General features: G+C 40.3%; 1 protein-coding gene across 6 annotated transcripts in view; it reads right to left on the reverse strand.

Annotated features, from left to right (window-relative positions):
- UBR5 (ubiquitin protein ligase E3 component n-recognin 5) overlaps window positions 1–17,885 on the reverse strand; it is a 124,287-nt gene that overhangs the window by 79,284 nt on the left and 27,118 nt on the right. For all 6 annotated transcript variants that reach the window (XM_045860999.1, XM_045860998.1, XM_045860996.1 and 3 more), the window contains exons 2-5: window positions 5,246–5,290; window positions 4,791–4,872; window positions 4,226–4,302; window positions 3,371–3,490 (exon numbers count right to left, since the gene is read on the reverse strand). In XM_045860999.1, the coding sequence (XP_045716955.1) occupies window positions 3,371–3,490; window positions 4,226–4,302; window positions 4,791–4,872; window positions 5,246–5,290 (324 nt within the window). The remainder of the gene's footprint in view (window positions 1–3,370; window positions 3,491–4,225; window positions 4,303–4,790; window positions 4,873–5,245; window positions 5,291–17,885) is intronic.

The following is a 17,885-nucleotide window of genomic DNA, read 5'->3' on the forward strand; positions in this document are numbered from 1 at the left end:
ATACTCAAATCAACACACAACAAAAGTCCTTGGTCTCTCTTCTCACTTAACTGGAAAATCGAATCTCTGTCTTAATAAATAAAAACATTTTAAACAGTTTTCTCAGTAAAATGGGGGCGGGGGGAACACTCCAGGAAACCTAGTGCCATCCTTTATGAAAGCTTTCTTCACTTGTTGATGCACCCTGTCAATTCACACTCGTGCACCATCGGTATCTAGAGTCTAAGAACTGCCCAAGATAATTTTAGAGAAGAAGAATACAGTGTATTCTCAGGGCTGTATAACACGTTTTATTGGGTTAGCCAAAAAGTTCGTTTGGTTTTTCCCCTAAGATGGCTCTAGTAGTGCTTAGTTGTCTTCAACTTCATTCAAAACCATTTTATTAGACTGTATAATGACAGCTGTCATATCAGTGTGCCTTTAAAAAAACTAATCAAAATTGGTTAAGTTTTTGTGTAGCCATTTTAAATATTGAAGATGGAAGAAGTTATGTAATATTTTCAGCATGTTATGCTTTATTATTTCAAGAAAGGTAAAAATGCAACTGAAACACAAAAAAAGATTTGTGCAGTGCGTGGAGAAGGTGCTGTGACTGTTGGAACGTGTCAAAAGTAATTTGTGGAGTTTCGTGCTGGAGATCTCTCACTGGACGATGCCCCACAGTTGGGCAGACCAGTTGAAGTTGACAGTGATCAAATCAAGACATTGACTGAAAACAATCAATGTTATATAACGTGGGAGATAGCCAACATACTCAAAATATCCAAATCAATACAGTTATTGGTGAAAATGAAAAATGTCTTTTATTTTACAGAAAAAGACTAAACGGACTTCTCTGGCCAACCCGATAGAGGTGAAATGGTAAAGAGCCATTCATAGACCAAAAGAAAAACAAATGGGCATTAAAGTATATAACATTAACAAAAATAAAAAAAAATTCCATTTAGAGTAGCATCAATAAGAATACTTAGGAATAAACTTCACCAAGAAGGTGAAAGACTTGTACAATGGAAACTACCAAACACAGCTGAAAGAAATTAAAAGACGTAAATGAATGGAAATACATCCTGTGTTCATTCACTACAAAGACTTAATATTGTTAGGATGTCCATAACACTCAAAGCAACCCCCAGATTCATCACAATCCCTATCAAAATCTCAATGGCATTTTTTACAAAAATAGGAAAATTCATCCTAAAATTTATAAAGAATCTCAAGAGACCCAGAACAGCCAACACAATTTTGGAAATAAAGATAAAAAAACAACACTGGAGGGCTCACACTTCACAAGTTGACAGCATTACAAAGCTACCGTAATTAAAACAGCATGGTGCTGGCATGGAAGCAAATAGAATGCAATGGCACAGAGGCCCCAGAAATAAATTCTTGTGTATGTGGTCAAATGATCTTCAACCAGGGTGCCAAAACCACTCAATGGGGAAAGGATAGTGTCTTCAATAAATGATACTGGAAAAACTGGATACCCATACACAACAGGATGAAACAGAACCCTTGTCTCACACCACATACAAACATAAATTCAAAATGAATTAAAGACAGAAGCACAAGACCTAAAAACCATGAAGTTCCTAAAAGAAAACTAAGAAAATGCTTCCTGGCAGCAAACTTGGCAATGATCTCTTGGATATGACACCAAAAGCACAGGCAACAATACAAGCAAAATTAGACATAAAGGGTAGTATCAAACCTAAAAACTTTTATGCCCCAAAGGACATAATCCAGAGAGTGAAAAGGTGACCTATGGAATGGGAGAAAATGTTTGCAAATCATATAGCTCCTAAGGCATTAATGTCCAGAATGTTCAAAGAGCTCCTACACCCAACAACAACAACCACTAAACAGCCCAATTTAAAAATGGGCAAAGGACATGAACAGACATTTCTCCAAAGATGATACACAAATGGCCAAGCAAACAGAAAAATGTTCAACATCACTAATCATCAGAGAAATGCAAATCAAAACCAGTCAGATCACTGCCTCACACCCGTTAGAATGACTACTAACAACAGCAACAACAAAAATTACAAGTGCTGCCGTGGGTGTGGGAAACTGGAACCCTCATGTACTGTCAGTGGCACTATAAAAAGGTGCAGTTCCATAGAAAACAGTGTGGAGGTTCCTCAAAAATTAAAAATAGAACTATCATACGACCCAGCAATACCACTTCTGGATATACATTGAAGAACTGAAAGCAGAGTCTCAAAAAGGCATTTGCAACACCCATATTCCTAAGTGTACTATTAACCACAGCCAAGCAGCAGAATCAACCTAAACACCCACTGAAGATATACAGATAAACAAACATGGTATAAACCAAAATGTCCAATGTTAGGAATAGTAAAAAATAGGTGTGGGGCTTATGAGACTGTCAGTACCGTCTGTAATTCTGTCAACGTACACCTGTTCTAAAATAAAAGTTTATTTAAAAGAGGATACACACAGGCAAACAGATGCACATGTGCACACACCCTATATACCTGTGATCAGTGTGTGGGCCTGTGTATGTGCATATATTTATTTACATGAAAATATTAATTACTTCCAATATTTAAATCAGGAGATTTCACATAAAAATCCAGATCTGCAGCTTTTCTGAGGACAAAAAAGGGGGGAGAGGCACAGAGGGTTGCATTTGGCAACAATTCCCCTATGGTAATAATTACATGATGGTTAGCATTTTTTTAGCAAGTATTTTTAATTAAGGTACATACATTGCTGTTTTATACATGATGCTTTTGCAATTAACAAACGGACTAAAAATAGTATAAATATAACTGTTACATGACTCCCTTTATTGCAGTGTTTGTTTCACCGCAATGGCTGGACCCAAAGCCACAATTAGCTCTGAGGTATTGTGCCTGGATATATACAGAATCATTATGTTGCACATTTGAAATTTTATGTCAATTATACCTCAATTTTTTTAAAAAAGGCAAAATGTACTTTATTATTGTCTTTAAGTTTTAGCTAAAGGAATTTCAAACCTCACTAAATTAATTCAGAAAGACCTATCAGATTTGGATACCAGGATGAAAAAATCTTAAGTTGTTTTTTTTTATACCTAAGAATGAGTCACAAAACCAAAGATGGTATCACTGAAATTTCTAAATGACATTATAACCCCATGTGAACACTTCACATTTAAAGGCCAAGAACCTGGGTTAACTGTAATTAGCCTGGGTTATGTGTATCCTGGTGGCTCATCATGAGCAACAGGAGCTCCTGCCCAGAGTCGGGAGAGTTTCCTTACTGCATCGCTAGATAACACTGCGGACAGACAGGAACTGCCAGGGAACATTCCCAGAGCACCAGCCCAGACCAGCGGATGCCACCATCCGCCACAGCTTACCCCAGGGTGTTGCCTGCCAGCCTGCCCAGAGTCTCGGAGCCTGAGAGAAACCATGGGGAGTCGCTCGTCCTACCAGGCCTCGAGGTCCTCCCGGCCCCAGAGTTGCTGTTTAACTTCGACCTGGGAAAAAACAAGAGGCAGAACAATCACAGAATAGTCCCACACTGCCTGTGAACGAGCCTGGACTTCCAGGCCTCACTACTCCAGGACTTCTTATAGTAAAATACCAGCCTAAGTATTCTCTGATGAATCCCACTAAGGTGTATACTCACATGCAAGAGCAAATCTAACAACTTGTTGCCTCGTACAATCTGGAGTTCTTTACTGGTTGACACTATTTTCAAGGTTTAACTACAGATGAATTATTCTGTAGATTTCTTAAAGTAATCATGCTTTCCTTAGAAGCAGTACATTGAAATTCATCATGCATTGCCCAGCAACCTTTTTTATATGCCCATCATTTATAAAGACCAACATTTTAAAGACCTTGTCATTTTCAAACTGAGTTACTTGATTTGAAAATATTAAAAAGAAAAAAAAAAACATGATCTAACAAGTTCTTTCAGTCAAAGAGACAATCTGACTCAGGACCTACCACATACACATCGCTCTTCTGGTAACCTATTTCTGTTAAGTGATCATCAAAGCTGCTGCTATTTTTAATGCTGGTATTTTTAGCTATACATCACTACTTGCATAAAAATTAAAATCAAACTACAAAGTAACCATTTCACTGTTTTAAGTGTCTCATTTTCTGTAGTGCTTTTTTTTTAACTTGAGGGTTACCAAAAATCAAAACACAGATTTAAAATACCTTTGAAGAGCTAAATACTATATAGAAAGGACATGTCTTACCCATCATTATTATCAGGTTTACCCAATTCCAACCTGTCTGGCTGTACTGAGAAACCGATCCTGCAAACTCTACCATCCTAAAAGCAAAGAAAATAAAAGAAATTTCCAAAGTGAAACATGTGTGTTAAAATTTGAATTTATTCAAATTCACATTTTCCCAACATCCATTATGTGCCCATCACTGTCAATCTAAAGACAACAAATAAGCTCCCTTTCAGAAGGCGCTCATGCCTGAGCTGGGGAAATATGTTTTACATGCATTATCAAGAAACCAGAAAAAGTAATTTAAAATACCGCAATCTGACAGAATCAAAGTGAGGAAATGACTGAATATCAGGAACTTCTTCTCCATTCTGTTACTACTTAGTTTCAAGCTCTGATAAATCACTGATGCTTTCGCTGGCCCAGAGAATTTACACAATAGGGGAATGGAACTGGGTAAGCTCTGAAGTAAATCTTGCAAGAAACTGTTATTTTCCATGTTTAAAAAGAAAGAAACCTAATGATACATAGTTGTATTTTAACTGTTTATTTTCATTTCTCTTCTCCACCTTAAGTAAGTTACCTCAAGAAGAAAGGCAGCATGGTTTGGTCCCACCACACACTGTTTAATAGTGGCCTGTTCCAATACATTCAAAGGGGGGTGGCTGGTGAATTAAAAAAAAAAAAGTACGTAAGTAAAATTATTTTGTAAATGGTAAATATATTGCAGAGTTATTTTCTTTTTTATATGTTATCCAATTAACAAAAGAATAAAAGCTGGCAAATCCTGTTTTAAAAATGAGTATTTTTAAAGCAATAATTGAAGAATAAGTATATTCTCGTAGTCATTATAGCTCCTTGATATGCCAGATTTTTTAAAAACCAGCATAAAGAGAAACTGTAATTCAAATGAACCCAACTCATAAAAAGTTGATAGCTTAAAATATCCCTAATAGACGCTGCCTAAATATGAGCTGTTATTCCTAATAAAGAAATATCATTCTTTTCAGGAAACTGTAAATATCTTCTAACTCTTACCTGTTTAAATTATATTTGTTCAGTTTCTCTGAAACTTCCCGTAACCTTTAAAAACAAAGAAAAACATGAATAAACCACATGTACAGATGCTGTGTAAACAAAGCTGTATTCTGATCGGTGCTTATAACCACTATTTCAGTGGTTTCTAACAGCTGTGTGCACAGTATTCGCTATGGCAACGGTGTTTTTTACATTACCTTTGATTTTGGTTCCCAAAAAATCACAAGTCGACTCTGCAATTCCCTTCCCTCACCATCCCATTAGCAACTTCAATAATAATATTAATCCCATTTTACAGATGAAGAGGAGGAGGCTTCCAGAGTTTACATAACAGAAAGTGGCAGTAGAGCTGGTACTTAAATCAACACCCAATGCAATGCCAATTTTTAAACACGACGCGATACACACACAGGACGGAAGATTCTTGAATGTAAATGCACAACATGAAATGAAAATATATGGGAGGCACAAATCTATTTCCTCATAATAATAAAACTGAATCTTAATCCCCAGCAAGAGTAACTTTCAAATGATGCCGTAAGTTCTTTCCCAAAAAAGTAGATACTCACTGATGACTTTATTCTCACTCCCAAAAAACAGCCTCCGGTCCTGTGTGACATGGCCCCAGTGAAACACATTTATTTATTTTCACTAACAAAAATGTGTTTTCATTGGTCCTGGAGTGTCCAACTTTCCCACCAAACCCATTCCCTCATTTACAAGCACACTTCCGATCCCAAGACAGGAGAAAACAGCACTGGCACTGTGGTACTCCTGAGCACCACAGGAAGGCTGACCACATGTCCAGACGGCAGGCTGGGAGGCTCCAGACTGCACGGCTGGGCTGCATTCCGGGCAATCACAGCCCTCAGAGCACTCAGAGCACCCAGAGCCCGGCAGGACTGCCCATTTTTACCACGAGTCGTTTACAAAACTTTTCTCTCTACCTGAGCCAGAATATGAGAAAGGGCTAAGAAAGGCTTTACTTCCCCCAAACCATAGCAGTGACATTGTTAGAAGGTACTTAGTCACTGGCTTACAACTAAACCCATTTAAATACACTGTCTCTCAAGTTTTCACAAAGTGCACAGTGTGTGTGTGTGGGGGGGGGGAGGGCTGGGAAATAAAATCTGTCAAGGCCTTTCCAGAGCTGGACAATAACTGAAATTAATAAATAATGTTCCTTTCATGGCTCCAAATCTCACTCCAAGTAGCTAGTATTTATAAAGTTAAAATAGGTTTTGAGAATATCAAAAGGCTAGAAAATATTTAATAACACAAAAATTTAGCAAATTTCAGGATACCTAGGGGATAGAGGGAACAGTTACTGTCACCAATTAAAGTTTCTAATCTTAAAAATCACAGTGGACTCCTGACCACATCTGCAGCGTGCACTCATCCGTGCTGGAAACAATGCCTGCTGGACAGCCCGTGATCTGGGGACTACCCCCAGCCCAGCTACTGCTAACAGGGCTCCTTCAAGCCCATCAGGTCTCACGTCCTCCCCTATGTGAAGACGGATGAATAGTCAGTCATCTCTGGTTCTTTTCAGTCCTGAAATTCTTATGAATGGACAACAGGAAAGCAAATGTCTTCGCAAAGGATACATATGCAAAGTTTTTATGGAGATAGCACTTGTTAGTTGTCAAATTCAATGTCATCTTAGCCATCTGAAATGTTCATATACAGATTGATTTTACATGGACACTTATTTAGACAGTTTGCCCAAATACTAAATATTTTACCTTTCTTACATTCAATCCCAAAAGTGCATATAAAATGTATCAATCTTCCAAATCTCAAGACAGTTATCGTGACTAAACTGGCCACCTACACACTGCATGAATCCCAGATAATAGTGACAAAGAAACCTTCAAGCAAAAACAGTAAATTATAAACGTGTGCCTGGTTCCCGTTTGCATTTCCTCGGCAGACATGCGCGATCACTGCAGGCTGAGCCACCCGCACTCAAAGTCACTAAATCCTGAACGTCTCTAAGTAATGATCAAGCCCTTGTCTACTGTGAAAGATCTTCCTCTTAAAGCTTACAACGCTTAAAGTTATTAACTATATTTCCTCTCATGGCAACATTAACAAAAGTTTTCTCCTTTTTTAAAATAAAAGGAAAACCACCCTACAGTGCAGCAAATTCCATTTCGGAATCAATCTTCACATGTGGCTGTAACAGAAAACAACTTTAGGAGCGAAGTGTAACATAACAAAATAGCCCCGTGACTCAGTATTTAACCTCACTCGGGGAGACGCAGGAGAGCCTTTGTGGGTGGCTGGGACACACGTCAGACAGGTCAGCGCTGAGCTTCCGACAGGCCTTAGCACCACTACACAGATGCTGTATTCAATGTAATACATGCTGGATCACAAATGAAGGGGGGGCGGTACTCAGTGAGGTAACACTGGGGAAGAAAATTCCAAATACTGTAGGAGAGTCTGGACCAAGGGGTGTACATCTGTCAAGTTTCATGAGGAGACAGCTCAGCAGCAGCTGCTTAGTCAGATCCCACTGGGATCTGGAGACTGCGAACAGCTGGGGCATCTACTTGCGTGGCAGGAGGAAGAGCACTGGATCCAGACTACAAGGCTTAAAATTCTGGTTCTGCCATTTTTAAGCCATGACTGAGACACTTTCTCAACCTGTCCGTGCTTGTTTCCTCATCTGTAAACTGGGGATACCTATCTACTAAATAGTTATTGAGAGGTTATAATCAATTGCCGAGTATTATGTTCACTGTTGGGTAGTAGTAGTAGTAATAGTATCTGCTACTTTTTGTGTTTGAATATTTCAGTGTTGTCTGAGAGGCAAATCACAAGGAGAAGAAGGCTCACACCCTGCTCTCCAGGATCATGTCTTGGTTGGGCCACAAATACACACACAAGACAGACAGGCCCCAACCAGGGTGTGATAAATGTCCCTAGGGGCACAAAAATGCTGCACAACTGCAGGAGAGAAAGGCTCACCCCTGGCTCAGTGGACCAGGATAAATTCACACACAAGGTGCACACAGACTTGAAGAACAGGCAGGATTTGAGGGGGCCAAGCTCCTGGGTGAAGTGGAGAAGCAGAGGTGAACTTTCCAGAATAGCAAATCACATGAGCCGAGACAGGTATGTGTGTGCAGAACATCAAGGAGCCAAGTGTCCCTGGAGGCCAGGCTACGTCAAGGGCAAAACTGAGGGAGGTAGTTACTAAGGATAACAATGGCTTTTCTCATGGCAGGTGATGCAGCTCTCTGACAATTTCAGAACCAGAAAATCAGACTCTGAAGGAGGAGACAAGTGGCCAGTGAGGACATCACGGCAGATATTCAGATCTCAGCTGCGTAAGGAAGGTCCAGCAAGAGGGGGAAACTAAGAAATAAAGTGTGCCCGACAAATCTCGAGAGTAGAAAGCAAGTCCGTATACTCTCATATCTCAGTTTAAACACAATCGCTACCTTCTTTTTGTCTATAGTTACATAGTCAGGGTGGTTATGTGACCAAATGGGGTTTATAAGGAGTGTAGCATCCAGTCTAATGCAGAGTAACTGGTGACACCTGGTGGTGGTGGTGGTAGTGATGTTCTTCATTGCTGGTGATAGTGGTGATTATGGTGGTGATGGTGGTAACTACAGTGGAGATGGTTGTAATGATAATGTTAGTAATAATGGCTGTGATGATGGTGATGGTAGCTAAATGCTTCATGGGGAAAAGAAGTAGTTCTTTGGAGCAGAGAATGAGCACCATGGCTGAGCAAGTGCCAACAAGGAGAGGCCTCTGGTTGCAGATTCATTAGCTCAGAGCTGCAGATTCTTCTTCTCAGTTGCCTCACCTGGATGAAAAACCGTGCCATCACAAATAGGTCACATGCTCTTGGTAACCACTGGGACAACATCAGTGTTCCCTGACACTCACGCCTGTGTCTCCCAGAGATGAGTATGAGCGAGAATGAGATAGTTGTCTTGAGAAAGGGAAACAGGAGCCAGAAGAGAGGGGAAGGAGATCAAGGTGAGAGAGTAAAAACCAGATTTGTCCGCAGAGGTTCCCACACACTCACTGTCGCCTGCTTACAGAAGGCGCCTGTCTCCCAACATGGTCAGTTCTAGGCCTGACTCTCCTCAGAGAGGCTCAGTACTGGACATCTGTGCGGAAGAGCTGAGTAAGGAGACTCTGCTGCCATCTACTAGCACTTGCTTTGTTCAGTAACACCCAGGGTCACCAGGAAGCCCAGAGCAGGCAACACAGAGCCAGGAAACGGATTCTCCAGAACCAAGACAGCACTCAGAAAGTTGATGGTTCGCACAGCTCCTTCCCTACAGTCAGGTCCTAAGTCACCCCAGGGGAGGGATGGAGAGTGGGCAGCACACAAGTGAGGCTGGAACAGAAGCTAGAGGAGAAGGCTGAGCACTGGAGGAGGGTGCAGACCTAAGCCTAACTGCAATTCTCTGCAAACTCCTAAACTGGGCAGGACGTACAGGGCAAGGGAACTGCAGGCCCTGGAGTGGCCCTTTCACTGTGGTTGGCGTGCCAGCTTCAAGCACTTTCTTGGTGTCAGCATCTTCGTATCTGGTACCGCAGCAACTCAGCCACTTCTTCACTGTGGGCACAGGCTGCCCTTCCTGTGAGCATCGTTCCTCCTCCGTGCCCCCAGGGCTCCTCATCTCTCAGAGCCCTAAAGGCTTGCCCTCCTGCCGACTCCTGCTGACTCCCGCACAATCTCACAGTCAGTCCCCCAACCCATGAGCCAGGACACGAGTTCGCATTACTGCAACTGGTGTCTTTTTTTTTTTTTTACAATAGTGCTAATGTTTGTATCTTCAGGAAAGACTGTCAAAGAAAAAACCCTCCAACTATTCATAATAAGACATTTTGATATTGCCCAAAATGAGCACCATCATCAAAATGCAGAGGGGTGTCCTGCCCTTCAATTTAATTAATAAAACTACCCCTTAAACCAAAGTGTCGCAGGTTCGATTCCCAGTCAGGGCACATACCTGGGTTGCAGGCCATGACCCCCAGCAACCGCACATTGATGTTTCTCTCTCTCTCTCTTTCTCCCTCCTTTCCCTCTCTAAAAATAAATAAATAAAATCTTTAAAAAAAAAAACAAAAAAAAACAAAAAAAAACTACCCCTTAGACAATATCTTGATTCAATAACCTATTTTCTTCCTTCAAATTTACAGACATCTTACAGATCCAGAAGCTGGAATTTTTTTTTTAAGTGTCAAGGTAAGGTAACAGCAAATTGATGTTAACAGAGAAACTAGAAATCACAGTACAGCAGTACTTGCTAGAAGCTAACACATTTCACTACTGCCCTTGAAATCCCCTATAATTTCAGTCTCACTTTCCCCAAATTTAACATTCTAATTTCAAAAATAATTCATCTTCCCACTGGTACTACTCAACTGGCAACAGTCCCTAGTGCAGGCTGTTCTCCATCATTCTCTGCCTAACCCCTCCTCCCTGCCTCTTAACACACCTGCATGTTCTGACACACATATTCCTAAGTTGAATTTAAAAACCTGATGTATTTCTAGCTGAATTTCCAAAACTAAAAATATTTTGGTATATCCAGATTCCTAAGAGGTTTCAAGCCTCCAGGAGAGAGAGACAGTCCTAACATCCCACCTTCTATGAGATGATGGCTTTCTGCACCTGAAACTGTAAGACAAGGCCCGCCACCCATGTTTCATGCTCACCGGCAGCCTCCTTAGTGGCAGGGAGTGGCACACTCTGCCACCAGCATGTCTCCTCCAGTCTCACTCCTGGTCGTTCTAGGCCCAACTCAAATACGACCTCCTCCCTGGATTTGTCCAGGCAGCCCTGCCTTCTCCCTACAGAAATCTATAGCATCTCCCTCCTACAGAACCTTCCTTGTCTACTTTACATTCCAATCATTTATGTTAATGATCAGCTGAACCAGCTTCATAGACTCCCAGCAAAGACAGGATGAAACTTACCAAGTCTTTCCCCATCTTCCACTTCATCAGAGCCAGTTCCAACCATGAAAAATGTACAATAATACTTGTATGCAATCCGTTTCAGAGGCAGAATAGGTTTTTGCTCATAATCTCAACAAAACTAACTCAAGTCTTCCACATCAAATTAAAGCTTAAAGCAAGCAAGAAAAGTGTGAATACTCAAATTTCTTTTACAATAGTTTCCCATATAACTCTTATAAGCCGACTGACCAGTTGACATAGAGAAAATGTTTAATAATTCACTGTTTACCCACTAATATCAGCAAGCTGTCTTTAAAGTGACCTCACTCCAACCTCCAGAGTAATCCAGACAACAAAACAACAGCCAACAGTCAGTAAAGGTTACCTACAATAAATCGCAGATTCCTGCAGAAAACGTCTTGAAGCTCGCCTCTTGCCATCCATTTCAGAGAAGGCAGGCAATGCCAAAACACAAATGCAGTACATTCAAAATCTGTCCCCAGACATTTTCTTGTAAAAAAAGAAATACTGTAAGAATATTTATTGCAGTTCCCCAAAAACAAACCCTCAAAATCTTCACACCTGAAATTCAAGATGCAATAAAATTGTATGTATTTTTTTGGTGGGGCGGGGGGGAGAGGGGAACTACATTACTAGACAGATGGCAGAGACAGGAGTCAAACCCACGTGTAACCACAGGACATGGTCTTTTCCATTGTCTCACTGTGTCCTTTCCTCAGTATAGGCAGAAAGAAAGCCCTTCACTTTCATACACTGTGTTTTTACACAACTACTGTACCAGACTATACACACTGCTCCCTCTGAACTGCTTCTTTGCACACTAACTGTTCGAGTTATCACTGATATCAATAAATGCAAACTATGATGTTGGTCCCCACTGCCAGCCACTGTAACTGGTGGGAAAGTCTGTGCTTTTAGCCAAGTGGCCAAGGGCATTTCGAGATGGTCATGTACTTCATGACCATCAGCAAGTAAAGCTGATGGCTTGCATCAGCGAGCTTATTCTATCCAGTCGGAAGGGCAACCAACCCCAAATTCCTTTTCATAGTCCTAAGCAAGCTAATGGCAAACCACCTTGGGCATGCTCATAGGGGAGCTCCTTCAGGAGAAAAATGGAGGGGGGCAACTCAGTGTCCTCCTCTCGCTGAACTGTGATTTTTTTTTCTGTGAAGGGGCCAAAGCCTTTCCCCCTATCCACCCACTTGGTGTTGTGACTTAAATATTAGGAGCTACCTTGCAGCATGGTGCTGAGGATGGCAGATGAGTCTGTAAGAATAAGGGGTGCCCGGTCCCAGCAAGAACCACCAGAACATTAGGATGATTCTATTCGTCTCTGTGATTCTGAAAGTCTCTTTCGACTCTCTCACTGCATGTCTGAGATTGGACTTCAAGACATTATATTTCAGATACATTTTCTAAAAGTCATTCTGTAGTGCCTCTATCTGAATTTAACTCTGATTATGAGTTCCCCAACTTTGAGATTTCATGACACAGTAGATGAAAGTGGGAGTGGGTGATGAGAGAAGTAATATAGCTATTTTGACAACACACACAGAGGAAAAAAAATTACTGTGCCTCATTTTCATGCCAAAAATGTAAGAAGGTTACAACCTTAGAATAAATTAAATTAACTAAGTTTAGCTATATTAAAAACTCCCTATTGTGTCCTTAATTTTTCTCATGTCATCGTTAACCACAGAAAACTTCCAATTTAACAATAGTGAAGTGAGCAATAAGAGTATTATAAGGACAAATATAGAAGCTAAACAGAACAGAAACTAAGTGTTACCAGGGAAAAAAAAAGATTTTAGGCTTCAAGAAAGCAAAGACTGTTTATTTCTTTGTATTGTCTATGGGAGTGTGTTCTTTAAAAGTCAGCCAGAACCTCTGGGTGTGTTTTTTCACCTCCCCAAACAGTCTTTATGTCTTCTTGAGAGTCTCCGTTCCCAACCCCTCACTTCAATGGTCCTCAAACCGTTTTCATCTCAGAACCACCTTAGACTCTTAAAAATTACTGAGGACCCCAAAAAGCTTTTGTTTGGTTGGGATATAGCCACTCGTATTTATAACATTAAAGTAAAAAGCAAGAAAATTTTAAAATTTTGTTTTAAAATAACAAATTCATTATATATTGACATAAGTTACATTTTGAAAAATAACTACTTTCCAAAAAATATTTGTGGTGCGGAACTGCTTTACTCCTTTGCGGGCCTCTTTATTATCAGGCTTAATATAACACAGACCCCCCAGATCTGCTTCTGCATTCAATATCCCTCACAGGGTACTGCTTTGGTCGAAGTATAAGAAGAAAAGCTGGCCCTATACAGGTAAGTCGTTAGAAAAGGAAGGAATACTTTAATACCCTTTTCACACTGTTATATTCTTCTGATATTCTTCTTTGATATTACACCAAAACTCAACGAGCGATAGTTTCTTAAAGACTGGGAGCAACATGGCATCTGAAACCTGCCAGTAAAGTTGGAAAAAATCTTTTGCCCATGCAGGAGTCTGTGACAGCATGCATCGGTCCTGTGGAAAGTACTGGTTTGCTGACTTGTGCAGAGCTTCGAAGTCGAAACCATGTATGTTCCCGTCACTATCATTTTACAGCGTCCAACTCACGGTGATGGATACAAATTTCCCAAAATTCTAATTTTAGCTTCAAGCTAAATTTTATCACTGGCAACAAATAACTTCAGTTGCTTTTCTTGAAGTAACAGGCTCACTTTTTCATTTTCAAGAAAATGTCTGTCAAATACCCAAGTCTGAATAACCATAGTTTGTCAGTCACTCTTTCAAACAAAAATGATACTCCATGAAGAGAAATAAATAGCTAGTTCAACTTGCAACTAAAACATTTGAAGAAGTGTTTCCTTAACAAAACCAATGTTCTCATTTTGTCACACCGAGTATTAAAATGACATATACTCAAAGGTTAAGAGTTAATAAAATTAATAACAGTAACTGCTTCAACAAGGACCCCCTTAAGTGAAGTGGCGCCTTCCCCTCTTGCAAGTGCAAAAACACGTGAGGAACACAATGCTGTTCAGCACAGTTTGGTGCCGGTACTTTGATCTGTACTGAGAAGCTGATCTTTCCTCCACCACTGCTTTTGAACAACAGCACAAATGTCAACGCAGCGAAAAGGACAAATAAGTCTCAATATTATTGTGAAGACAGCTTTAACCTCAGAGTCCCTGAAAGGCTGTCGGGGATCCCCGGGGTCCACAGACCACACTCAGAGAATTGCCGCAGTGTATTCTCAAATGTTAGTGCCATCCAAGTCACCAATTATTACAGCAAAGCTGGAAAAAAAAAATTGTTCTTTCTTACTAAAACAGCCGCAAATGTAAACCAAAATAATTTCCTAACTATATACTTTTAAAATACTTTTAAAATAATGGATATTTTTTGATACTATACCAAAACCCAACAAGTTCCTTACAGGTTGGTTGCAATGTAGAATCTGAAACCCGATCAAGGAAATTTTCACACTATTATACTAAAATCCACTGGTCTATCTTGCGCTCTAAGTAAATCATTTACCCATGCATGAATCTGTTTAGATATTAAAGGGTACAGCAAAGCATCATAAGGCATATTAAAAATTTTAACACTGCCTTCCTCATAGCATTAAATTCCCCAGAGGCACTCAGTGCCTCGCATCCACTTCCCAGTGATTTTCAGTAAGGGGGGGGGGGCAGCAGGGGCAAGGACACAAAAGCACTTCTCTAAGATTTACTCGCAAAAGGGACAGTCGTTTACTAAAAGTGGTGGGGACATGACAGACACACTTAAGGAAATGTCACAAACTGCCAGCCTGCATATGGACACACAGTACTGAGTCGAAGGTTATTTTAAATGTTTAAAAGATTTTTAAAGATTCTTCACAAACTTTTAAAATCAGATTACACCTAGAATTTCAGATTTCTAGCTTCTCCTATAGAATGAGAACTAGCAACTGGGCTTATGTGCCCTCGTGATGCCCGGGTGTCCTCCCTTACCCAGCACCCTCAGGCATCTGGGTTTGAGGCTACAGACACAGAAGGATCGCTACTCCTCACACCCTCAGAAAAGGGTATTTCCCTGGTGAAGAGTAACCTGATCAGTTTTATAACTCAATCTCAGCCTGTACATTAATCCCTAATACACCTTTCCTCGGCCCTAACTCCTAACTGCATGTTAGCTTTTAAATCTGAACTGACAATTTCTGAAATAGCAGTGTGACTCTTCTCACTTTTTGCCCAAAGAAAACTATACCAAGTAGCAAACATCTGACTCCTTTTAAAGACCCCAAATCACACAAATGATGGCTTTCGTAGAGGAAAAATCCATCTGGCAGCTCCCTAAGTAACAATTATAGTTATGACTTATACATACTTTATGCTTATGGAGATGACAAATGCCAGTTTACATAATGTGTTCACTTCACTCTAAATGATGCAGGACATTCACCTTCAAGATGCATTCAAGACCAAAAGGAAGCTTCTAAATAAATAAATGATATAAATTTTTGTAAATGAGAAATTTAGCTTTTCCTCCTAAAATGGTTAAAAGATTTCTATAAAACTAAGGTAACAAAATTCACATTATAGAAATGCTCAACAAACTATCGTAGGCAAAAAATTATGTTATTTCTTCCCTTAACCTGGAAATTTGTTCTAGATATTTCCTATATACTATCATAAATAACATTCTACTGATAAAATAGAGATCAAAATGCCAAACAACTGTGCCATCTGAAAAATAAACACATCTCAGAGAAACTAAATGCTGAACACAACAAAATGAGTCATTTTCCTTTAGAGCAAACCAACCATGTTCTTTTCAGCTGCTTTAAAAACAGGAAAAGGGAAACACACATGCCAAATAGAGAAGAAGAAAGTTGGTAAGACAAGATAATTCTTCTGAGAATTCCGTAAGTCCATCTGTCTCACCTAATTTCGCCTTCCTCGCGTGCCACTGTAAGTACATACAAGAATCAAGCTGTGCTAACAGGTAAGATGGGAAGCCTTCTTTAGATCTCCCGTCCAAAAAGTTGATCAGCACCAGCCAAAATTTCAAGAGAAAATTCTGGGTTTTCTTTACCCTTAGGCTGTATCCTCATTCTGAATACCAGCAACATCATTCATTCAAGTATCTCCCAAACGCAGATAATGTATTCAAAATCATTACAAACCCAATTTTAACTCTACATACAAATCAAATGTCTCATGAGATAACTGATGCACTTCAGAGAATAAACACTGCCATTTGGCAAATTATTCAGTCCTTGAGCTAAAGCTGCAAGCTGAAATGAAATACCTGTAATGAAATCTGATTTTCCACAGAAACAAGTCAAGTAGAAGGTTATAATCCCGACCAAGGATCCTGAGGCCATTAGATTCGGGAGAACTTCTTTAAACTCAAGCTATGGGGATTTCTTCTTGTTGCCCTTTTAACATCAAAGATGAAATAGCAACTCTACTGCCTCTGAAACGGTCATTCACATCCCGAGCTCCCACTCTGTGGGCCACAGGAACCACACCTGCAGTCCTGTGAAGGGCGGCAGCATGGTGGGGCGGGGAAAGAGTGCACTGGGTTCGATTCCGTCCCTGCCATTAACTGGCTCTGTAACCTTGGGCAAGCTTACTTTTAACTTCCCACAGTATGGAAGCTTTCTTGGTCTGTTAAATGGAGATGAAAGCATTTGTCTGATAGTGATGCTGTAAGGATTGAAGGCAATTTTGTATGTACCTTGGCAAAGGCCAAGCATTTAAATGCTCACAAAATGGTAGCCACTATCATTACTAAACTGTATTTTTCTCATCCTGGGAAAGCTGGCTATGTGTGTGTACATATATGTTTGTGTATATATGTCCATCCAGAAGGTATCCAGCCATGTCATATGAAAAAGAAACATTTATTGAAGATAATACAAGATACAAGTAACATTATACATATGACAATGACGCATCAGGCCCCTTCAAAGCACACACTTTGGGACCTCTCACAATTCTCCCAGTCGCCATCAGCTGCTCTGTCATATCTTCCTAAATCTCATCAATGGTCTGAAATCTCCTCCCTTTCAAAGGTGATTTTAGTTTTAGGAAAAGCCAGAAGTCACAGGGTGCCAAATCTGGGCTGTAAGGGGACTGAGTCACCTGAGTGATTTGATGTTTTCCCAAAAATCTCTGCTCAAGATGTGAGACACGAGCAGTTCATTGTCAAGATAAAGCTGCCCATCACCATTTGCCCATTGCTGTGGCCTTCTGCATCATCTGAGTAATTTCCATGGAGGCTTAATGCAAAATTGGAGGCAGATTCGTTGCTCCACCCACTCAGTCATTTTGAATGTGACAGCCACACAGTACACATGCTTACTCAATGGTGTCTACCATCCCCACTGACTAGTACTGTGAGGTAGTCACTGTTCATACATGCACATTCCGGTCCACTCTCCTTGGCTGCTACGTTACATCAATGTCACACAAACCATTCTCATTCTATTAACCATGGTTGGACTTTTTCCATGGTTGGTCTATATATTTCCAAAATATATAGACCTCGTATATATATTTTGTTGCTCAAACCAACCATCACTGGCTTATATTGGTTGCCAAACCAAACTGTCTGATTTGAATCCTGAGACCTCGGAGGAACCTGGGGAAGCAGGGAATGACAGCGAAGTCTGGGAATT

This window comes from Phyllostomus hastatus, unplaced genomic scaffold (assembly GCF_019186645.2).
Source record: "Phyllostomus hastatus isolate PE091 unplaced genomic scaffold, TTU_PhHast_1.1 phas_scaffold_21, whole genome shotgun sequence".
Classification (NCBI taxonomy): domain Eukaryota; kingdom Metazoa; phylum Chordata; class Mammalia; order Chiroptera; family Phyllostomidae; genus Phyllostomus; species Phyllostomus hastatus.